This window comes from Capricornis sumatraensis, chromosome 5 (genome assembly GCF_032405125.1).
Source record: "Capricornis sumatraensis isolate serow.1 chromosome 5, serow.2, whole genome shotgun sequence".
Classification (NCBI taxonomy): domain Eukaryota; kingdom Metazoa; phylum Chordata; class Mammalia; order Artiodactyla; family Bovidae; genus Capricornis; species Capricornis sumatraensis.
Genome location: NC_091073.1, coordinates 62,283,169 through 62,308,860, shown reverse-complemented (window position 1 = coordinate 62,308,860; position 25,692 = coordinate 62,283,169). Strand labels below are relative to the sequence as shown.

At 38.7% G+C, this 25,692-nt stretch overlaps 1 protein-coding gene across 1 annotated transcript in view; it reads right to left on the bottom strand.

Annotated features, from left to right (window-relative positions):
- Nucleotides 1–25,692, bottom strand: part of IMMP2L (inner mitochondrial membrane peptidase subunit 2) — a 950,351-nt gene that overhangs the window by 300,511 nt on the left and 624,148 nt on the right. The window contains exon 4 of the mRNA XM_068973196.1: nt 11,480–11,545. Within this exon, the coding sequence (XP_068829297.1) occupies nt 11,480–11,545 (66 nt within the window). The remainder of the gene's footprint in view (nt 1–11,479; nt 11,546–25,692) is intronic.

Sequence of the window (25,692 nt, the reverse complement as noted above, 5' to 3'; positions counted from 1 at the left end):
TAAACAAGTTTAGCTGAAATCTCACAAAAATAGAAGAGCTACCCGTTCTGTAATTATTAAGTAATTATTCAGGTTGGAATATTCTTGAATCTTCCTGGCATGCTTCTTAAGCTTAAAAAGGTATTTTAAGACAATCTTTTTAGTTTTCTACTGAGATAATTATACTTATATGTCTTTTCAAAATATTTGACAGACTTACATTATTGTGAGCAAAGGTAAAAAAAGTCAATATTTCGTTCAAAGAAGTGTACAAATGTTAGCATTTCTCTCTATTTTAACTGGGAGTCCACAACTTCAGAAAGTAATACTCCTAAGAAATGTAATTAAGCTAGCAGCAAAGAAGGCTAATACACTGATCGCTGATACTCCAGCCAGCTTTAAATGTGATACACTTCCTGTCAGGAAGAATCAGATTTCAGAAGAGCACTTCACATATCCTATCTGTACTGGGTAACTGGATGAGGCTAAAGGCAGAAATGAGGAGCAAAGTCCCAAAGCCAGCTCAAGCAGAGAGAATAGGAGCTTAGTGAAAGCATAGTTGGAAACTGACTACTGTCTCCGAGAGAGAAGCAAGGAGATGTGGACCAGGATGGAGCCACATCACAGCATCCTGCTAGGCTCCCTGGGTCTTCCCAGGTGGCACTAGTGGTAGAGAATCTGCCTGCCAATGCAGGAGCTGTAAGAGACTTGGGTTCGATCTCTTGGAGGAGGACATGGTAACCCTCTCCAGGATTCTTGCCTAGAGAATCCCATGGACAGAGGAGCCTGGAGGGCTACAGTCCCTAGGGTTGCAAAGAGCCAGACATGACTGAAGCAACTTACTGCAAGCTAAGCCAGTGGGTTTCCTACCTGAAATACCACAGTTATTTCAGTCCATGGACTACCTGGAGAGGACATGATGGTGCTAATACTTCATTTTAGATATGGTGAATTTAATTTGAAGAGTATTAAATAACAAGAATATTAGTTAATATTTATTTTCATGTTCTTGCTTTTAATTTTCTATAAATGGTTTTCTCTAGATCATAAGTCACAGCTACTGTACATTACTCCTGGGACTATTAGTTATTACTTAGGCCTTACTAAATAAGCAATTCTGGATTGCCATGTTTACAAATACCTACCCAGTGTAGACATATGAGTATACTAGTAGAACATAAATATACCTGAGTATATACACATTGGGAAATCTCAAGTATATCTTTTTCTTCATGGAGTATTTAGGGAGAAACTTCTGCTATAAGATAAATAATTTTCAAATTATTTCATTCTCCTATATGTGACACAGATTAGAAGGATATATACCAGATAAACCTCTGTAAGGCTAAGCAAAAAGGGGCCTTTTCTTTTTACTTCATATGCCCAGTATTGTTTGAATTTTTTGTACTAACCCTGTATTACTTTCACAATTAAGGAAGAGGCTGGAAATGTCCTGTTCATCTCAATCTTCAACCTGAAAGCTGTCTCTAACACAACCCAGATCCTTAGGTCAACCAGATGCTTTCCCTCCAATATTCCATGGGCCTTGCCACATCTCCCTGGTGGCAATTTTTTCATTACATTGTTTTGTTTTGTCTTTTTGCTGATTTTGTTGTTTTCAGACCAAACTATAAGTTTAGAAGGCAAAGACTACCTATGACTTTTTATAACCTCAGAATCCTGCAGTGTCTAGCACATTGTAAATACCCCAGGCACTCAATAAATGATTAAATCATGATACCTATTAATAATATCCAATATTTACTGAACACATAGTTATGTGCCAAGCATTGTGCTAACCACATTATATCCACTGCTGCATATAATCCTTAAGAAAACTCTATGGAGTATTGTTATTATAATTTCTATTTTAAAGACAGATGAAAAATTTAAGTTTAGAGAATTAAGTAATTTGGCAATGTAAAACATTAAGAGGTGCAGCTGGGATGTGAATCAAGGAAGACTGAATTCAGAGTTTGAACTCATAACCTCTACACACAGGGAATGAATAAATGAAAGACTATGCATGAATGAACAAATATGGAAGACTTTCATGTCTAAAGAAGATTCCTATTCAAGAGACAGGACATTTTCTAAGATAGAAAATGAAACCAGAGAATCACTGATGGGGAGTGGAGAGAATACCGCAAAAATAATATTATTATGGTATATTAGTAACGCCATAATAATACTTAGTAACTGAACAAGAGCAAATAATAATATAAATCTCCCTACAGTTCTAAATTGATCACAGAAATAATCTGAACTTTAAAAAAAAACAAGGTCAACATTTCTACACAGGAACTTAAGGTAACTATCTCTCTGATGTTTGGAAAGAAATACCTATTGCTAAGGCATAGAGTTTTTACTAGCAATTCCAATTTTATTCACGGATATAGCAGTAGTGTGACAAATAACCATCTACGACTACATAAAAGAAATAAATATTTCCAAACCAGCATGAGTTACCTATCAGTCCCTAATTCTTTAATAAAGGAGACTTAAAATTCTCTAGCAAGAAGAAGGTAAAAATGTCCAGAATATATTAATAACTTCCCAGGTTCACATTGGAGGGAAGCTGATGATTTTTCACAAATGCCTCTAATTTAGAGGTAACTGAACTCTTGGGCAGACTCTGAAACACATATTTTCATTATTCAAACTCTTAGCTATTAACTAACAGCACTGGTTAGACTCTAAGTACTAAGCATAAGATGTGCCATGGTATTTTGCTTTGGAAAAGTTACTGTTCAAATTAAACCAAGCTAAAGGGCCTAAGTACTCTCGCCTGGAAAATCCCATGGACAGAGGAGCCTGGTGGGCTACAGTCCATGGGGTTGCGAAGAGTCAGACACGACTGAGCGACTTCACTTTCACTTTTCACTTTCATGTATTGGAGAAGGAAATGGCAACCCACTCCAGTGTTCCTGCCTGGAGAATCCCAGGGGCGGGGGAGGCTGGTGGGCTGCCGTCTATGGGGTCACACAGAGTCGGACACGACTGAAGTGACTTAGCAGCAGCAGCAGCAGCAAAGGGCCTTAGAGCTTTCTGAAAACTTTCTGTTCAATTTACCAACAGCTAGGACCCAGTGTGTAAACATGCTCCTGTCTTCAGCAGCAACCATCTATCTCATTCCCATTTGAAAATTATAAAAGAAACTGTTGTTTTCCATACTCATAGAAAACAATGCCTTCACCAATCTTTATCAGGGTTCTGGACACAGGCTTCTTTTCAAGTTTCTTTTTCATTCTATCCTTCCTTTTAGGACAGATGAATTACTAATCTACCAAAAAAGCCATAAACCAATGTATGGTCTTCAAAGAGAGCCATATAGACACATCATATGCATGTGTACCTAGTCACTCAGGGGTGTCTGACTCTTTGTGACCCCATGGACAGTAGCCTGCTAGGCCTCCTCTGGCCCTGGGATTTCCCAAGTAGGAATACTGGAGTGGGTTGCCGTTTCCTTCTCCAGGGGATCTTCCTGGCCCAGGGACCAAACCCAGGTCTCCTGCATTGCAGGTGGATCCTTTACTGTCTGAGCCATCAGGGAAGCCCAATAGACACATTAGGTTCCTATTACTCAGAATATTACACCAACCATAAAAAGCAGTTATTAAACAAACATCATTTTTAGCTTTACTGGGGAAAATTCAATTTAGTTCTCTTATTCTTCATATAAAGCTTCATCATTTGCTGGAATATAATATGTTCCAACCATCTGTGATAGGTTAATATTGATTTTCCTATCTTCAATAGCACATTTAAGATCAACAAGCTTTACAATGTTTAAATTCCAGTGATTCAATAGATTTTTTTTGCTAATACCAGAAAGTTATTTTTAATACATTAGGGTGTTTTGACATTTTACAAAGTAAAAGTCTCCAGACTTGAAGGGGAATTATTTAAACATTTTGCAGTGAGAGAAGTCTCACAATTGTCTACCTCAGACTACACTGCAGTATCAATACTTGTGAGAGAAAGTCTTACGCTATACTTCACAAAAGGAAAATCACTGCTGTGAATACAACACCATTGATCCCACCAGATCTAATACATCCCTGGGGCCACAAAGTGATTGTTTTATGTGAACACTTCTTGGAACTCTTCTGAACAAGGAAGGCTACAGACTAAATAAAATCAATTTGTGTGACATGAATTAGAAAGTAGATTATATTTTCTGGTAGAGTGACCACTTGTTGCAGTTTGGGCAGTACTGTTTACGATGATTACTCCAATGTAATAATTAACATCGTCCCTTTTTGCTCTAAAAAGTATCCCAGCTTAGGTGATAAAGTATGTGATTTCCCTCTTCACTAGGGGCTACAAAGACTATTCATTTAGTTCATTGAGGGTGCAGACCACATGGAAGCCCAGATTCCAAATGTCTGTAAAGTGTATTTGACCAAGGACGAGGGCCAAGAATGCTAGATTTCATTTCTGACCAGGCTGACAAAATCTGTGAAAGAGAAATATAAATGTCCCAATAAAAAATACTGATGCTTTAGAACTTTCAATTGTGGTTGATTCCTATTGACTTGCTGTAATTTAGTGCTATGTACTCATTTTATGCTTTTTTAAAACAGGGCTTCTCTGTGAGTCATAATAAATTAATAAGAAAAAACAAATAACTATGAAAAATATTTTGGTGGAGCTAATGAGTATTGATACTACTTTCATTAGCTTTTGGACTGTTAATGTTATAGATAAACATCCTCATTTGGGTTAACTTTATGACAAAAGCTAACATTCCTAGCTAAGCTATCCAGAGAATCAAGCAATCGCTTTGTGATTTTAATCAATGTTGACATCAAGATAGAACATTTGGACCCCTTAAAGTCTCCTCTTTTACAGTCTTAGCAGCAGTTATCTGAATTTTTTCGAACAAATACTTCAGCTCTACTTATCATTTGTCAATATAATCATAATGACAGTGATTACAAATAATGTGACTACTTCTGAGAACCACTCTGAAATAACAAATCAAAGTAGTCATCATTCATGTCATAAATAAGGTTACCTAACTACTGTTAGAAGAAGCTAGATGTGATTTTCCCAAGAGAAAAATACTTTGACCGGTTATTTGGGTCAGACTGCCTCCCTTTAGCCTATTCTCCTCACAGCAGGCAGAGTGATCCTTTAAAAACACCAATCAGATCATACCGCTACATGGCTCAAAGCTCTGCACTGGCTTGCCATCCCCCTAGAATAAAATCCAAAGTCCTTACTATGACCCACAAGGTTCTGCAAGCCTCTAAAATCTAATCTCCTACATCCATTTTCTTCCTGCATGAAAATGCAACATGCTGACATCTTGTAAACTCATCTAACATGCATCCTTCTCAGATTTGCATTTGTTATTTATTCCATTAGTCTGAACTGTCCTTCCCCAGACACTAGAATGGCTCTCTTCCTCCTCTTCTCCCTTAATTTAGATATCTGCTTAAATCCCTTCTCCTTAGAGAGTTTCACAGTAAACACTCTACCTAAACTAGCAGTCAGACTCCCACCATCACTCTATACTTCGTTTCCTACTATATTGTTCCCATAGCACTTCTAACTTGTGACATTGCATTATGCGATATGTTTCTTTGTTTATTATTAGCTTCAAACCACTAGAATGTAAGCTCCATGAAGGAAAAGACTGTCTCTTTTGCTCAACTACGTCTTTCTAGTGTCTACACTAGCGTTCATTAAATGAACAGTTGTAAGGACTATACTGTCAGTGAACTGTTTATGTTAAATATAACTTGATCATCTAGAACTATTTTCAGATTTTGTGATGCAGTGTTTGGGTTTCTGGACATGATAAAGTCAATTTCTTCTGAAAGGGTATTTCATGTGGTGTTGGTAAGACTGTAAATATACACAAACCTCTTGAGAGGGGGATTTGGCTGTATATATTAGAACTAAAAGTAATAACCTCAGATATGCAGATGACACCACCCTTATGGCAGAAAGTGAAGAGGACCTAAAAAGCCTCTTGATGAAAGTGAAAGAGGAGAGTGAAAAAGTTGGCTTAAAGCTCAACATTCAGAAAACTAAGGTCATGGCATCTGGCCCCATCACTTCATGGCAAATAGATGGGGAAACAGTGGAAACAGTGTCAGACTTTATTTTGGGGGGCTCCAAAATCACTGCAAATGGTGACTGCAGCCATGAAATTAAAAGACGCTTAGTCCTTGGAAGAAAAGTTATGACCAACCTAGATGGCATATTGAAAAGCAGAGACATTACTTTGCCAACAAATGTCCATCTAGTCAAGGCTATGGTTTTTCCTGTGGTCATGAATGGATGTGAGAATTGGACTGTGAAGAGAGCTGAGCGCCAAAGAATTGACATTTTTGAACTGTAGCGTTGGAGAAGATTCTTGAGAGTCCCTTGGACTGCAAGGAGATCCAACCAGTCCATTCTAAAAATCAGCCCTGGGTGTTCCTTGGAAGGAATGATGCTAAAGCTGAAACTCCAGTACTTTGGCCACCTCGTGCAAAGAGTTGACTCATTGGAAAAGACTCTGATGCTGGGAGGGATTGGGGGCAGGAGGAGAAGGGGAAGACAGGGGATGAGATGGCTGGATGGCATCACCGACCTGATGGACGTGAGTCTGAGTGAATTCCGGGAGTTGGTGATGGACAGGGAGGCCTGGAGTGCTGCGATTCATGGGGTTCCAAAGAGTTGGACATGATTGAGCGACTGAACTGAACTGACCTAAACTGAAAAGTAACAACAGCAGCAATAGCAAAGCATTTGTTGACTATTTCCACTTATAGGTATCTACTCCATGAGAATAAACACACAAGCGTATGAAAGCATGTGTGCAAGGTTGTTCATGACAGTACTTTACATTTTTCAAACTTATGTTACTTCTGCAATAAAAAACAAAAACAAAAACAAAAAAAACAACTTCCCTAGAGATTAAGGTCAGAGCAAATACCAAGGAGAGCAGGTATAGTCTAATCAAAAATGAGGTAGTAAAGGGCAATGCTAAGGAAAGTGACTCCTAATCTCACTGCCAGAATGTGGGAGGCTTCAGGGCATCTGCTATATGAGCTCTGTTCAAGCGGTTCCTTATAACCGTAACATCAGAACCAGGTAAATTACCTGCCTAGACACAGCTGACTAAACCAGGCAAGGGCACCTACTCCAAAGGCAATTAGTTGACCAGTGGCCTGTAGGGAGGATGAATTCTAGATCAGAGGGGCAAACTCAGACTTCTCTCGGGTAGTTTAAGTATGACCCACACCAAGGAAGTCAGCAGTTGACAATGGAGCAATACCAGTGGGAACATAGACAGGGCAGCAGAAGTGCTGTGCCAGCAGACAGGGCACAGGTGTACAGAAACCAGAAGTGCTGCTCCTGGGCTCTGTCACCCTGCCTTCACCCGGACTTTCAAACGAATGCTCTTTAAACTGGATTCTACTCAGGTTCGATCCCTGGAAAAGGGAACAGCAATGCACTCCAGTACTCTTGTCTGGAAAATTCCATGGACAGAGGAGCCTGGTGGACTGCAGTCTGTGGGGTCTCAAAAAGTGAGACACAACCCACCTTTAGACACAACTCACTTTTAGCAACTAACACTTTTGGGCTTCCCTGGTGATTCAGATGGTAAAGGATCTTCCTGCAGTGAAGGAGACCTGGGTTCCATTCCTGAGTTGGGAAGATTCCCTGGAAAAGAGAACAGCTACTCACTCCAGTATTCTTGCCTGGAGAATTCCAAGGAGAGAGGAGTCTGGCACGCCACGGTCCATGGGGTCGCAAAGAGTTGGACACAAATGAGTGACTAACATTTAACTTAACTGTAATCTGAAGGAGTTTAACTAACAGAACATTAAATTGAGGACTTGATCAAGCTTTTTAAAGCCTTAACCTTTGAAAAGATGATGGTTCCCTTTATAGCCTCTAATTATGTGTAATTCAAAATAAAAATAGCATAAAATGCACAGTAAGGATAGCCAAGTCCTGATAAGTGTTATCTCCCCACAACCCCCCATCTTTGGTCATTTAGTGAAATAATACTTTTTTTTCTAAAAAAAAATTTTTTTTTTCTGGAAACCTACATTAGTGCTTAGCTTGCCTACTAGGTAAGCTGGTATTACCCAGGGTAAAAGTAGGAGTGGAAATTCTAGGTCTGGAAATGGCAACCTATTTCAGTATGCTTGCTTGGAGAATCCCATGGATGGAGAAGCATGGTAGGCTATAGTCCATGGGGTCGCTAAGAGCTGGACATGACTGAGTGACTTCACTTTCACTTTTCACTTTCAAGCACTGGAGAAGGAAATGGCAACCCATTCCAGTATTCTTTCTTTCCTGGAGAATCCCAGGGAGAGGGGAGCCTGGTGGGCTGCCATCTATGTTGTCGCACAGAGTCGGACACGACTGAAGTGACTTAGCAGCAGCAGCAGCAGCAGCACAGACAGAAGCACCTTGCCTACTACAAGTTAGGACACTAATTGACAAATGGTTTCCAGTGGGAGCGTGTGTACGTGCATGCTCAGTCATGTCTGACTCTTTGTGACCCCATGGACTGTAACTCACTAGACCTTCTGCCCATGGAATTTTCCAGGCAAGAATACTTTTCTTCATTACCATTTTAAGCATATGAGAACATATAAAATTTTTAATATGGTATGAGTGGTAGACAGATAGCATATTAACTTTTTATATGTTCTCATACACTTAAAAATGGGTAACAGAGAAAGGGAGTAACCACACTAATAAACAGTATTTTATTCCCTAACTATCCCTTAATGTTTTTCAACATTGTTAGAAAATCATTATAGGAATATATTCAATTACTAATTAAAAGTACAAGAAGGCTAGGATATCAAGGATATGAAAGTATCAGATGAATAAAAGTTAAATTTTTCTTTTAAAACACCAAATACAAAAGTAGTTCTCTTTTAATCAAGTATTAATCAGTTTTTAGAGGTTACAGAGTAGAAAAGTCTTGAGCCTTGTTACTTTCATGCTTTATATCATTCATTGCTGCATGATAGAAGAATAGCGAAGAGGGTAGAAAGCGATGTATGTCTCAAGTGTCAGTTTGCAGAATGGAACAAGCTAGAGGTCCAACATGTGGGTTGCAGCCATGGGGAAAGAAGGTGTAGACCTACTACGTGCCCATAAACCCTTTTCTCATCCTTCAGTCCTGTACTATTAGCCCTTTTTCTCGCTCAGCCTCTCCTCTGTGAACAGAAGATTTATATTTACTGAGGAAAGTAACAATCCTGCCTCGTTTTCAGAAAGGTCTGTTGTAGGGCTTTTGATTGCACGGGGTTGGTTTTTTTTTTTTTTTTTTTGCCCGTTTGTTTGTTTTTTGATGTCCAACCAAGCTTTGCAGTCTCACATTGTGTATTAGTTATCTAGTGACCAATAATATTACATCTGAATTAAAGTTGTGTTCTCCTTGAATTATACTATAAAATGAGCCCCTTGCCATTCCTAATCCTGTTACTTTACATAGATGAAAGTTTCCCTGTTTTGTTGATCAATTATTTTGTTTTGTTTTTAAAATAGCTTTATTGAGATGTAACTCATATAATTTACCCATTTAAAAAGTGGAACTCACTGATTTGAATATACTCATAGAGTCGTACGTTCATGTAATCAAACGTAATCAATAATATGAAGGAATAAACTACAGATGCACAACGTGGAGAAACCCCCCCTCCCGCCCCCGCCAAAAAAACATGCTATGCTAAGTGAAAATAACCAGATACAAAGGACGACATATATTAAAATGTAAGTAAAATTTCTAGAAAAGGCCAACCGATAAAAAGCAGATCCATGGTTGTGTGGCATTAGCAGTGGGGATTTGTGGGAACCAGAGTTTAGGACAAATCTGGGAAGGGAATGTTTGAACATAATAGGAAGTTTCAAATCTAGATTGTGGTAAGGGTTGCACAATATATAGATTTATATTAAAAATCACTGCACAATATATTATAAAGTGGGTGAATTGCACAGCATATAAATTATACTTCAATAAGGCTATGACTGGGTGACTGAGCAACAAGGATTTTGGAAGGAAAAAAGACCAAAGAAATACTCATGAATACAGACCAAGCACATCATACCCCAATAGCTCTCCTGATAACTGAGGTCTTGAAGAACCTTTGTTTATGGGGATACTAGCTGTCAATATTTATCATATTAGAAATTACAGTGGAGAATTTTTAGATATCTTATTCAATATAAAATAACAATAATAAGCCTGTATGTTAACAAAAAGAACAAGTTGAACGAAAAGCACAATTGTTTTTCAAAACAAGAAAAAAAATAGTGAGAAGGGAGGCTTTTTTTTTTCCAAACATGTTTGCCAATCTGTTTAGTATCTGGCTTAATAGAAGACAGCCCTTTCTGTATCTACTTCTGCCTTCAGTCTGCTGTGATATCATACATTATGCAACCTCTGGAAAACTCCACTGTACACTCGAGAGAAATGACAGTGAAAAAGCAAGTAACCTCTTAGTATTAAAGGGAAGGTAATTTTGATCAGAGACCCTCACAAAGGGTCTTGGAAACTCCCAGTGCCCTTTGGGCCATCCTTTGAGAACTGCTGGTCGAGATTTTACTCTAGATCATTTTAATGAGATTGCTTAAACTGTACTGTCATTAATCAAATAGTCTAGGATCAAGCTTTTTGGGAAAACAGGATCAAAAAACTTTCTAAATATAGCTTCAAAGCATAGTGAATCCCACATTGTATAGACTTGGCTGTAACATATAATAAAGTAAGCAATCAATATGAGACATTGCACACTACATCAGTATTTACTTGTTGAATCTCAAACATGATTCTAGATTTATCAGCAAGCAGAATAAATAAAACATTATTACATATTGTTAAAACAGCTGATTGTTACAATGTTATTCTCTTTTATTTTGGCCAAGTGTTCTATGGGATGTTAGTTCCCTGACCAGGGTCAAACCTGTGCCCCCTGTATAGAAGCATGGACTCTTAACCCTTGGATTGCCAGTGAAGTCCCAATGTTATTTTCTAAAGCTACTGTTTTTGTCACTGATTCAGAAGTTGCCGTTTCACATTCATTTACATCTTTCCCCATCCTTATTATAATAAAATCTCCCCTTTTGTTTCTGTATCAGCGTCTAAAATAATAAAGTATTATTGAATTTTTCTAAAATGAAACGACATCATAATCTGAAAAATGATGCTAATTTAAATATATGAAATACAGCTATTTAGTGGTCATTTGACAAAATGTGGTTAATTTCACCTTAATTAATATCTATTTCAAATGTGTCTCCCAGTAAAGGATAAGAGTACCATCAGTCAGCTTATGGACATGTCATATCCTGTCAAATGACTGATGATACTCACTAAAGATGTGGTAGTTCATTTAGAAAGTCTCCAAAGCGTTGAAGCCATCAAATACACTTTTCTAGACTGAGATATACATTCCGAGTAATGTGATTTAAAACTCAACAAAAATCTAGACGTTTATAAGCTGAACTCAAAAACCATAGCTTAAGTACTTACTTTACAATATCTCCTTCAAGAGCAATCACTCTCTTAATGATCTTCTGTTCTGGGTTTTTAGGGGACCTAGAAAAATAAAGTTATATAATCAGTTATGTCTGTTCTTTTAAGTAAATGGACATAAATATTACAAGAAAATAAGCTATATTAAAGTCATCACAGGACCCTTTGCAACCATGACATGACATCAGTCCTACTTAAGTCTTAAGTGAGAAGGAATTATCAAAGCACCTGTAGGAAAGAGGATTCATGAAACAAATCATTTCAGATATGACCTCCAAATGGTAGTATTTATACCTTTAATTTTAGTCTGTCTTCAGTTCAGTTCAGTCGCTCAGTCATGTCCAACTCTTTGCAACCCCATGAATCGCAGCACACCAGGCCTCCCTGTCCATCACCAACTCCCGGAGTTCACTCAGACTCACGTCCATTGAGTCAGTGATGCCATCCAGTCATCTCATCCTCTGTCGTCCCCTTCTCCTCCTGCCCCCAATCCCTCCCAGCATCAGAGTCTTTTCCAATGAGTCAACTCTTTGCATGAGGTGGCCAAAGTACTGGAGCTTCAGCTTTAGCATCATTCCTTCCAAAGAAATCCCAGGGCTGATCTCCTTCAGAATGGACTGGTTGGATCTCCTTGCAGTCCAAGGGACTCTCAAGAGTCTTCTCCAACACCACAGTTCAAAAGCATCAATTCTTCGGCGCTCAGCCTCCTTCACAGTCCAACTCTCACATCCATACATGACCACGGGAAAAACCATAGCCTTGACTAGACGGACCTTAGTCTTAAGGATGATCTAATATTCTATTTATGTAAACATCATCTTAACTTTTTAAATACTTCTAACACTAATATATTCTACCCTAAAAAAATAAACCTGAGTCATAAACCTAAGCTTCAGCTTTGAGTCCCTTTTTGAAGTTTTAATTTTGACAGGCTAATCTTCTTCTTCAGATGTGGATTTTCTTATCTTTAAAATGGACAGGGTTGTGCAAAGAGGATCTTGTGAGAATTACAAATTAAGATACTAATATTAAATTAAATGAGGCAATGTATATAAAGCAACTAACTAATTACATAAGAAAATAATGAGGCATTTCTTTAAAATGATAACATACTTGTTGCATTTTATTTAAAATAAGCAAAGAAGTTTGATTTTAAAGAAAATACTGAAGCTGCATTATTTTTAAAAAACAAAGAATTTGGAGTCTTCTTGTTGTTTTTTTCCATGTTGGTTTATTTCTAACAAAGCACTTGGACCAAGCCCACCCAGGAGAGAGGATATCGCTTCCTCAAGGACTTGAAGGCTGGGGCTATTCTTAACCCCTTGGTTCCTTACCACATTTCTCAGTTAAAGCTGCTCTGTCTCTTGTGCTAAAGGAGCAGTTGAGGAGGGGCAGAGCCCAGCCTTGCTGGAATGTTGTCATTGATACTAGCATTATTCTATCAAAGCACAGAGGAGACAGTGTTCAAGGTTCCTGTAAGCTCTGGGTTTTCCTTCCTCCAAGACCCTACCATCTTTTTGATATAATATCGGACACTCCTAGAGGGAGAGGCAGATGGAGGGAGAATCCGGGGCCTGAGTTTTAGGTATGCTAAGGCACAAGAGGAGGAAATTCTTTGAAATTACACTTAGGTTTAGCTATGTAAAGATTATGTAATACACAGATCAACCCGGGGATTTCTTTGGAAGGAATGATGCTAAAGCTGAAACTCCAATACTTTGGCCACCTCATGCGAAGAGTTGACTCATTGGAAAAGACTCTGATGCTGGGAGGGATTGGGGGCAGGAGGAGAAGGGGACGACAGAGGATGAGATGGCTGGATGGCATCACTGACTTGATGGACGTGAGTCTGAGTGAACTCCGGGAGTTGGTGATGGACAGGGAGGCCTGGCATGCTGCGATTCATAGGGTCGCAAAGAGTCGGACACGACTGAGTGACTGAACCGAACTGAAGGCAACTGATACATTCTGATATGCTTAATGTGGACATCATTTATTTTAACCTATGATTAATAGCTATGGTAAATGTTACAAGGTAATACTATTTACTCTAATAAATACTCCCCTCCCCTTCTCTTTCCTCCTCCCTGCTCACTTTGTCTCTGGGATCCCTCACTCTGGGAGAAGCCATGTCTGTCCTCAGCAACCTTGCTGTGAGTGAGCTTAGAAGTAGATCCTTCAACAGACTCATAGATACAGAGAATAAAAGAGTAGTTGCAGGGAGAGAGAGGAGTGGTGACAGATTGGGTGAAATAGATGAAAAAGACATAGGGATACAGACTGCCAGTATCAAAATAAATAAACCACCAGGATCTAATACATAGCACAAGGAATATGGTCAATAATATTATCACACTTTATATGGGGACAGATGGTTACTAGACTTATTGTGATCATTTCCCAACGTATGTAAATGTTAAATCACTATGTAGTACTTCAGCAACGAACACAATATTGTATATCAAATACATTTTTTTTTTAAGTAGATCCTTCAGCCTCAGTCAAGTCTTCAGAAAGTACAGCAGTAGCCAACAGCTTCACTGCACCTTCGTGAGAGACCCTGAGCCACACCACCCTCTGAAGATGCTTCTGGCTTCCTGATTCCTAGAAAATGTATGAGATAATGAGTGTTGGTTGTTTTCAGCTGTGGGAGGTTGGAGCACTTTGTTACACAGCAATGGTTATCGCAATCTTAAGATGTCCAATTTCCTGGCAGTAACATTTTAAATCTTTTGATCTTAAAAGGTCTGTTTCAAAAAACATATCACATATCACATAAATGATCATTTAATATGGATTTGAAAATCAGTGATAGATAAAAACATAATTCCAATTCAAGTCACATTTTGAATTGAATCACCTTTAAAAAGGAAGCTAAATGGAAAAATATTAAAAAGATTAAATAGATTCAGAATTTAATACCTCATTAAGGGAAACATGCAGCTTTTAATAAGGTGTCTATTTCACACAATATATTGCAGAGAAAAGAAAATCATCTAAATCATTTGTGGCTTAGATGTCATACTTACAGACACAACTTTTCACTAGATTGATTATTAACATTCTTTATTTTAAAACAGAAATTTGATCAGAGTTTTTGAGTGATCTGTTGCCTTCATGAAATAGAGTAAATCTACAAACTTAATGTCATTCATGTACAGCTAGAGTGAGGGATCTGGCCCATTTAAGATGACGGAATTCATATTTTCTGTGCAAGGAAATATGATATTGATACTTAGGAAAGTTTGCCTCCATCCATGTCTCTCGGTTTAGATAACAAGAAATGTATAAAAAATTTTCAGTCTCAGTGATCGCTTAAGAATTGTACATTAAAACAACAGGACACTGTTTTCCTGTTATATCGAAAAAGGAACAGTAATAATACCATTAATACAATTTGTTATTGAGTGTTTAGGGACACGGGTACATGCCCTAAGGTAGATAATCATGTAACATACCTTTCTGTAAACATGTCAAGATTTTATACTCTCTTTAACATTTCACACTTTTAGAAATTTATTCTTATGAAATGGTTGTGTATATATACAAAATTTTAGCTACATGGATTCTATTTTTAAAGAGGAAAAAATCAACAAGATTGTTAAATAAATTAAAGTTCATTGTATAATAAAATATCATTCAAACATTAATGTTACAAAAGAATGTTACAAAATATTACAAAAGAATTTTTAATGATGCGGCAATATCAACAGAATATATAGATTAAACATGCGAGTTAGAAGAATGTACGTGTGACTAGATCTGACAGATAGAGTGCCTGATGAACTATGGACGGAGGTTCGTGACATTGTACAGGAGACAGGGATCAAGACCATCCCCATGGAAAAGAAATGCAAAAAAGCAGAATGGCTGTCTGGGGAGGCCTTACAAATAGCTATGAAAAGAAGAGAAGTGAAAAGCAAAGGAGAAAAGGAAAGATATAAGCATCTGAATGCTGAGTTCCAAAGAATAGCAAGACGAGATAAGAAAGCCTTCTTCACTGATCAGTGCAAAGAAATAGAGGAAAACAACAGAATGGGAAAGACTAGAGATCTCTTCAAGAAAATTACAGATACCAAGGGAATATTTCATGAAAAGATGGGCTCAATAAAGGCTAGAAATGGTATGGACCTAACAGAAGCAGAAGATAGTAAGAAGAGGTGGCAAGAATACACAGAAGAACTGGACAAAAAAGATCTTCATGACCAAGATAACCATGATGGTATGATCACTCACCTAGAGCCAGACATCCTGGCATGTGAAGTCAAGTGGGCCTTAGAAAGCATCACTACGAATGAAGCTAGTGGAGGTGATGGAATTCCAGTTGAGCTATTTCAAATCCTGAAAGATGATGCTGTGAAAGTGCTGCACTCAATATGCCAGCAAATTTGGAAAACTCAGCAGTGGCCACAGGACTGGAAAAGGTTAGTTTTCATTCCAATGCCAAAGAAGGGCAATGCAAAAGAATGATCAAACTACTGCACAACTGCACTCATCTCACATGCTAGTAAAGTAATGCTCAATATTCTCCAAGCCAGGTTTCAGCAGTATGTGAACCGTGAACTTCATGATGTTTAAGCTGGTTTTAGAAAAGGCAGAGGAATCAGAGATCAAATTGCCAACATCCGCTGGATCATGGAAAAAGCAAGAGAGTTCCAGAAAAACATCTATTTCTGCTTTATTGACTATGCCAAAGCCTTGGACTGTGTGGATCACAATAAACTGTGGAAAATTCTGAAAGAGATGGGAATACCAGACCACCTGACCTGCCTCTTGAGAAACCTATATGCAGGTCAGGTAGCAACAGTTAGAACTGGACATGGGACAACAGACTGGTTCCAAATAGGAAAAGGAGTAGGTCAAGGCTGTATATTGTCACCCTGCTTATTTAACTTATGTGCAGAGTACATCATGAGAAACGCTGGGCTAGAAGAAGCACAAGCTGGAATCAAGATTGCTGAGAGAAATATCAATAACCTCAGATACGCAGATGACACCACCCTTATGGCAGAAAGTGAAAAGGAACTAAAAAGCCTCTTGATGAAAGTGAAAGAGGAGAATGAAAAAGTTGGCTTAAAGTTCAACATTCAGAAAACGAAGGTCATGGCATCTGGTCCCATCACTTCATGGGAAATAGATAGGGAAACAGTGGAAACAGTGTCAAAGTTTATTTTTTTGAGCTCCAAAATCACTGCAGATGGTGATTGCAGCCATGAAATTAACAGACACTTACTTCTTGGAAGAAAAGTTATGACCAACCTAGATAGCATATTGAAAGCAGAGACATCAATTTGCCAAAAAAGGTCCGTCTTGTCAAGGCTATGGCTTTTCCAGCAGTCATGTATGGATGAGAGAGTTGGACTGTGAAGAAAGCTGAGCGTGGAAGAATTGATGTTTTTGAACTGTGGTGTTGGAGAAGATTCTTGAGAGTCCCTTGGACTGCAAGGAGATCCAACAAGTCCATTTGAAAGGAGATCAGCCCTGCATGTTCTCTGGAAGGAATGATGCTAAAGCTGAAACTCCAGTACTTTGGCCACCTCAGGTGAAGAGTTGACTCATTGGAAAAGACTCTGATGCTGGGAGGGATTTGGGGCAGGAGGAGAAGGGGATGACAGAGGATGAGATGGCTGGATGGCATCACCGACTCAATGGACGTGAGTTTGAGCGAACTCTGGGAGACGGTGATGGACAGGGAGGCCTGGCGTGCTGCGATTCATGGGGTTGCAAAGAGTTGGACACGACTGAGGGAATGAACTGAACTGAACTGAACCATGACTTTGCATCAGTAATTATAAAAAAGAAAATGTGCATGCAACTGTACTGGGAAACGTTAGGAAGTATATAAAACCAAAGTGGCAAGCATAGTTCTGTGTGTGATAAAACATGTGTCCAGATTTTTGGTTCAGAGTACTGGAAAATCCATTAGAAGAGGACAAATATTTGTACCACGTGACACTACCTGAGAAGAAATGCTCTAAGACAGGGGTGAGAACTGAACTAATTATCGAGTCCCCCCTTCTAATATTGATGCAATGTTAATATTAATGAAATAATATGAAAAGCAACCTTTAACAGCATAAAACACTATTTATGCTGACAAATTTTAAGTTTCTGAGATATGTGAAAAGTATTTTATATTTAAAATTATATATTAAGATCATGAGGCAAAACAGAATATAAAGTAAGCTACCTATATATTTAAAATTTTATAAATTACCACTTCAAACATATCTATAAATTTTAATGTAATATTAATCTCATGTATCTAATCATATTATGAAAATTAATCCCATTACTGCTCAATATCTATATTTTAATCATTAGGCTGCTGAATGCATTACAGGGATATAAGTAGACATGTTATGAGAGTTATTACAGATTTACATTGATAGTCCCTAAACTTCCCTTTGTCTGCATTTTCTTGGCCAACTGCCTGTCTTCTAAAAGTGTGAAGGATAACAAGTGAAAGCTTACGCCTTACTTTAGGAGCATGGTGTACACTGACCAATACAATTTGCATTTAAATTTGAAATTTAATATTTTCATAATAAACACAGTTTTATAGTATTTGTTTCTGGAGCCTGGATTTTAAGCATTCTCTTCTATGCTGAAGATTTAATTAGGCAAGTTTCTCTGAGGTTTGGACAAGATGCCTAGAATGGTCTCTCTACCATGTAGGTCTCAGTAGATCAGCTTGATGTGGCGGAATTTATCTTTAATGAGAATGGTTGTGAGGAAAGGTAAAGGGTTAGCATAGTCACAGTAAGACTTCTGTGACACTTAACCTTCTTGAACTTCATTTCCTGTCTGAAGTGTTGTCGCTTTCACCTGTGACAAGCCAACAGAGCCATGTCTTTGGTCTTAGAATCTCTGTAGCTGATTTCATGTTTTTCATGGATCCAAAAGGTTGTAATTTGAATCCCGTTTGGAATGCTGGGAAGGTACTCTGGAATACTCAGGAGAGCCCCCATGTGTTCTTTAGAATGGGGAGCTTAGCAAGTGTACCTACCCTCTCTATTCCCAAACCCAGGGTCATCCTGATGCCATATCTCTAAGCATGCTCACCCTTCTCCCATTTATAGTCAAATTCTTATACCTTGCTGTGTGGGTTGTGTAGATTTTCATATTTAAAAGTATCAAGATTGCCCCAGATTATTTTAGAATTAACTTCAGGATTAGAAGTTACCATGGCATATGCCACAGAAAGATCTGAATTTTAACTCTTCATTAATGAGGTAAAACTAAAAACTAATATCCTGGGGATGGCTTATATTTCATAGGCTTTTTTTTTTTTTAAACTGTCTAAAAGAATGTGTTATTGTTTCACTGCTAAGTCATGTCTTAACTCTTTGCGACCCCATAGACTGTAGCCTACCAGGCTTCTCTGTCTATGGGATTTCCCAGGCAAGAATACTGGTGTGGGTTGCCATTTCCTTCTCCAGATGGCCGTGCATTAAATTATCTAACTTTACATCATCATAATGATAAAAAGTATTGCTGTTTTAATCATTAAAATGAGAATTAAAAGTCCACACAACAATAAAAAGTTACATTTTAAAAATCTTAGCAAATGATATGGAGAAGGAAATGGCCACCCACTCCAGTGTTCTTGCCTGGAGAATCCCAGGGACGGGGGAGCCTGGTGGGCTGCCGTCTGTGGGGTCACACAGAGTTGGACATGACTGAAGCGACTTAGCAGCAGCAGCAGCAAATGATAACGCCTTTTCTTTTTGTAATTTTGGAAAATATTGCCTGAGTTTGACATAATTTGCATAGGTTACAGCTAGGAAAGGCCTATGAATGTACCTAGTCTTTTCCTGGCAATATCCAGTCTCACTCATTCTCCATGGCCTAAGAACTTCTGCTTTTGTGTCATACAAAAGCATGGACTGGCGGGCAGTAGAAATGGAGTCCATGATCACAGTCATAGTCTACCTCTGGTACAGACAGCAGCTGACTGTAGGCAAGCTCCATAACCAATGTGGGTCTCATATTCAAGGAGATAAGGCCAGATCAAACCAGAAGCCAGACAATCAAACCTAGCTTGTAGAAATCTTTTGTTTGGTCCATACATCATTTATTTCCGTACTTTTAAATCTGGAGCTGACCAAGCAAACAAGAGATCTCACATTTCTTGTTCCTCTTAGACAAATACAAAGATCTAGCACCCTAAAACCTGCATTCTGGCATGAAAGAGAGTCCACTGGATCTGAGAAGGAGATCTTGAGGATTTGCCACAGTGCCAACAGTTTGTTTCATGTGGGTTTAAGGGTCTGAGGACATGTGAGTTTGGGAACCTCTAGAAATCCTGACAATTTCTTCTACCTCTATCATCATATCACAACTGAGAAAACATCTATGAAAGCTCCATCAGAGAGTCTAACATGAATTAAAATGAAAAGAAAGAAAGTAAAGTCACTTAGTCGTGTGTGACTCTTTGCGACCCCAAGGACTGTAGCCTACCAGGCTCCTCAGTCCGTGGAATCTTCCAGGTAAGAGTACTAGAGTGGCGGAATGGGTTGCCATTTCCTTCTCCAGGGGATCTTCCCAACCCAGGGATTGATCCCGGGTCTCCTGCATTGCAGGCAGATGCTTTACCATCTGAGCCACCAGGGAAGCCCTAACAGGAATTAGGTTCTCAGTAAATCTTAGTGTCATCTCTTTCTAAAATAAATTCCTAAAGGAGGTCAGTTATCTGAGCACAAGAAAATCATTAGGAATCTCTTTTTTAAAGAGTTACACAGATTTATTTATTTATTTATTTCAGAAACGCTCCACTAATTTCAGTCAGTTGCATTAGAGGGCAAGAAAGGCATTTTAAAGGTTTGGTCACATTTTATTACACAGTTAACTAAAGAAACACGAAACTAAATATAAGTGTATTCATATTGGAAAGTCACAGGTCAGTTTTAAATTAAATGAGTATTATCTGATAAAAATGAATAATTTCCATGTTGGATTCTGTATGCTTGCTTCACTATCAGTAGTAGCGTGAACTTTGTGCATTCAGCCCCTTTTATAATGGTTCATTTTCTAAATTCAATGCAATTTTATTAATTAGTACTCTAAAAGTTTTTACTTAGGTCAGCATTTCAGCTACACTTTTGCCACTTGCAGACTTCTCTTTGTATTATGTAAGTCTTTAAAATTTAAACAAAAGAAACTATCAAGATCTTTTTATTGCTGTTTGGGTTTATTCTTGAAATCTTCACAAGTGTGAAGCCTGTGACTTCAGATATAGTTTCACAAAGTGTGTATGTATGCGTGTGTGTGTGTATAAATGCAATCCCTAATAATTGCTCTTGTCCAGATACTTCTTAAAATGCTCCAATCCAAGGGCCTCATTATTAGAAAAGTGAAGTACAGATGAGGTGGCAAGAACCCAGGTTATTGCTTCAAATTTGTCTTCTATAATACCATATGGTCTTGCATAGGAAATAAGTCTTAAGGAAAAGGGAAAACCTGGGAAAGGATCATCAGGAAGGCACAGAGGATTGTTCTATATATAGAAAAACCTGGTGAGAAGTGAGTAGAATTTCAGAGCACTAAGGCCAGTGCTCCTGGGCAGCTTGCTTCCTGGGTGGGGATGGAAAGAATGGCTTATTCTCTCCAAGAAAAACCCACCCAAAACAGGCTCCTGAGCAGTAGGAATAGACTCGTTCAGAGACTCCTGAGAAAATCTGTGTGCAGGTCAAGAAGTAACAGTTAGAACCAGACATGGAACAACAAACTGGTTCCAAACTGGGAAAGGAGTACATCTAGGCTGTATATTGTAACCCTGATTATTTAACTTATATGCAAGTATATCATGCAAAATGCTGGGCTGGATGAAGCACAAACTGGAATCAAGACTTCAGGGAGAAATATTAATAACTTCAGATATGCAGATGACACCATCCTTATGGAAGAAAGCAAAGAGGAACTGAAGAGCCTCTTGATGAAAGTGAAAGAGAAGAGTGAAAACCCTGGCTTAAAACTCAACATTCAAAATACTAAGATCATGGCATCCAGTCCCATTACTTCATGGCAAATAAATGGGGAAACAATGGACAGTGACAAACTTTATTCTCTTGGGCTCCAAAATCACTGCAGATGGTGACTGCAGCCGTGAAATCAAAAGACACTTGCTCCTTGGAAGACAAGCTATGACCAACCTAGACAGCATAATAAAAAACAGAGACATTACCTTGCTGACAAAGGTCCATCTTAGTCAAAACTATGGTTTTTCCAGTGGTCATGTATGGATGTGAGAGTTGGACCATAAAGAAAGCTGAGCACCAAAGAGTTGATGCTTTTGAACTGTGGTGTTGGAGAAGACTCTTGAGAGTCCCTTGGACTGTGAGGAGATCCAACCAGTCAATCCTAAAGGAAATCAGTCCTGAATATTCAGTGGAAGCACTGATGCTAAAGCTGAAACTCCAATACTTTGGCCACCTGATGAGAAGAACTGACTCATTGGAAAAGACCCTGATGCTGGGAAAGACTGAAGACAGGAAAAGGGGACGACAGAGGATGAGATGGCTGGATGGCATCACCAACTCAATGGACATGAGTTAGAGCAATCTCCGGGAGTTGGTGATAGACAGGGAAGCCTGGTTTGCTGCAGTCCATGGGGTTGCAAAGTTGGACATGACTGAGCTGAATTGAGAGACCCCCGGAAATTTCAGTCAGAGTTCAAATGATCCAAGCAGGTAGCAGCAGGAACAAGAAGTTTATGTTTCAGATTTATGACTAACAATGTCTTACACAAGTAAATGTATTCTGAAAGTACTTATGAAACAACAAAAGCGTGAACTTTAAACAATTAAACTGCTGTTATTGATAAACATTTTCTTGGTTATATTTAAAAGTTGTCCGGCTGTCACTCACTACAATTAGAAGACTTTTAATAAGCAAATAGTGACAACTGTTCTTAATAGTAAATCAGCCTTGATTATGTAAAATCAATTAAATGTGTATTATGACTAACTTCTGTAATTGAAAAAGCTGAAATAGTTTTGTAACTGACTGTTTTGATTCTGAAAAAAACAAATGTCCTTAATTAACTGTGAAAACTCTAAGAAATACAGTGTAATCATAATGAGTTAATTTCTATCAATGTTTATTAATTCAGGCACTTCAAAACATAAAACACTGCATCTTCAGGTGGTGAACAGAACTGCAATTATACTTCACTGTCTAGAATTGTATGTAAATGAATATACATAGTGTATACATAAAATATATAGCACATATGTAATACACATATGTGTGTATGCGTGTGTATTCTACCATACAATATGGAATCATACTATTTAAAGAAACTCCTCTGAACTATAAAGAAACTTCTGGGCTGAAAAATACATTCCCTTATTTATTTTGTTATCAATTTGGGTTTCTACACATTGAATATGCTTCAAGTTGACATATCTGTGGAAGTGAAGGCGATGAATAGCTAACATCAATATAAATATTTACTCTTCTTTCAGTTTAGACTTTCAAAGCACAGATGTTCACATAGAAATACTACCACTCTGTCCCTAAAGTAGAACATGCACTCAGGAGTATCTGTGTGGTCTTTTGCTATAGTCAAAACAGGTTTTGCCCTTCTAGCCATACTATCTCATCGAGTATGACTTTTTAGTAGAGTGCCACTTAAGGCCATAGAATAAAACAAAATTAACTGGTCTTCAAATGAGTTAAAGCTATCTACCTAGTATCATAACCCTAACATTGTGATTAAGCTAACTGGACTTATGCTTTAAGCTTTAAACAGGTAAGGAAATACTGCCACATACGTGTGGTAGGTTTGAAGGGGAATATAGAAACCACAAAACATGAAAGCACAAGCTACTGATATTTTCCATACCGACCCATTTCCATATGCATCAATAGGACACAGAAAAAGCAGACCAACTGAAATGCAAAATTAATACAGTCAGTTCTCTGTGTCCCTGAGTTTTGCATCCATGAATTCAAGCAACCACAGATTGAAAATATTTGGGGGGAAAAATTCCAGAAAGTTCCAGAAGGCAAAACTGGAATTTGCCCTGCATTGAGCACTATGCTAAATCCACTGCACGGTGTGATATGAAGGCCACTAGAGCCTCCTGCCATCCCACAGATGCTCAGCCTCTGTTCAGCACCCAGTTGTATGAGCATTGCTCACCTCGCATCTTGTACATGGGCTGCTTGTGCTGTATACACCCTTTGTTTCTGTGAAGAAAACGGCTCTTAAAAAGCAATTAAGTGGTCACAGCATCCCTCAAAGGTTAAGAGAGAGCATAAAGTGCTCTCTTTAGAAGAGAAAATGAAAGTCTGAGATCTTTTGAAAAAGTGGCATGCTGCTTGCCAAAGTGGGTGGAAAGGTAGGAAAGAAGGAATCAAGCATTTGCACAATGAAGCAGAAAGAAGCTACAGTTTGTGGAAGTGTTAGTGCTGTTCCTACAGTGGCAACACCAGTGTCTCCAGTTGGTGTTAAACTCTCGCCAAGACTGAGAAAGCATTAAGTGTGGGACTAAAGGAGATGTCACAGGAGCATATCCTGGCTGATGGCAAACTTTTGTGTGAAAAGCAACTCATTTGTAGGAGCACTGCTGTGTTCTGTGAGGGATCACTGTGAGGGAGCTGAGGAGTGCGAGAGGAAGGAGTGGAAGGCTGGTAAGCGATGACTGGTGAGCTACATAAAGATCACAGGAGAATTAGCATTGGCTGATGCCAAGGCAGCATTAGTGTTCCCAGAAGAGCTCGAGAAACTCGTGCAAGAGAAAGACCATCTTCCAGAGCAAGGCTTCATTTGTGATGAGATGTGATGAAAACCAAAAATCGTCTGCCTGTGTTCTAGCAATACAAGGAGGCTTGGGTGATGGTCATCTTGTTCTTGGAATAGTCCCACCAGAGCTTCATTCCCGAGTGAAAACAATTCTAGAAAAGACAAGGCTGTCATTCAAGGGCCCCCTCATCACTGGCGATGTCCCCAGCCATGCCCTATCTTTCTGCTTCGCAGACAATTATGCAGATGTAGTGCCCCGCCCCCTTAATACAATGTCAGTGCTGCAGCAATTAGATCAAGGCCTCAAGCGTACTAAAGCGACTTAGGCTTGCCTCGCATTCTGGAGGACTTGTGGATTTATGGAAGAGCTTCACAATTACAGAGACCATAGATTCCCCCGAAGCCCAAGACAGGAGTGCGTGTTGGAAGCCATGATGGAATGAGGCTGTCGACAATTTCAGGGGCATCCCCATTACTGATGCAAGAGTCAGGAATGTTCCAAGGAATTTGGTGAGGAAAGCTTCTCAAACATGATCAAGGACAACGGTGAAGCACAGAGAAACCCTTACCAACAGAGAACTTGAAGGTCTACTGAAATCCTCTACAGACGACGATGATAGTGATGCAGAGGACTTAGAGCAGTTTTAGACTTAGAACCATCAGTTTGGACACTTGAAAAATCTGCAGCAATTTTTTAATAGTTTCATGGGTTAAAGGATATGAACTTCAATATGATCCTTTGATGGAATGAAGCCTCTGTGTCACCTGACAGATAACAACACACCTAGAACCCCTGCAAGATCTATTTGATGATGAAAAGAAGAAACAGCTTTCTATAACAATGTTTCCAACTTAAGCACCTGACCTGCGATTGTGAAGCCCTGACTTTCAAGCTTGAAGAGCCCCAGCCTGCAGCTTCCATAGACTCTGACATTAGCATCATTGAGCCTCCTCCAAAGTTTCAACAGCTGTAAGGGAAACCCAGTTGACCCTTCTAATGTTCTGCCGAAAGATTCAAGTTAGCCTGATACCTCACCACTTACTACTACAATGTCAGACGTCTCATCCTCTCACCCCATGAGCACTGTAACATCTTAAAACAATCACCATTGTCGTCATCATTACCACCATCATCATCTTATAAGGGTTATCAAGAGAGAAGAATCACGGTTTTGGTGAGGGTTAAAAGACCCTGATATGGAAAAGACTGAAGGCAGGAGAAGGGAGCAACAGAAAATGAGATGGTTGGATGGCATCATTGACACAATGGACATGAGTTTGAACAAACTCCAGGAAATAGTAAAAGACAGGGAAGCCTGGGGTGCTATGGTTCATTTAGTCTCACAGAGCCAGACACAACTTAGTGACTGAAAAACAACACAGTGTGTATAGCTGAGAGAGAAGCGAATTTATATTTTCTCTGTTTATAATTACATTTAATATATGCACTTGTATTTTA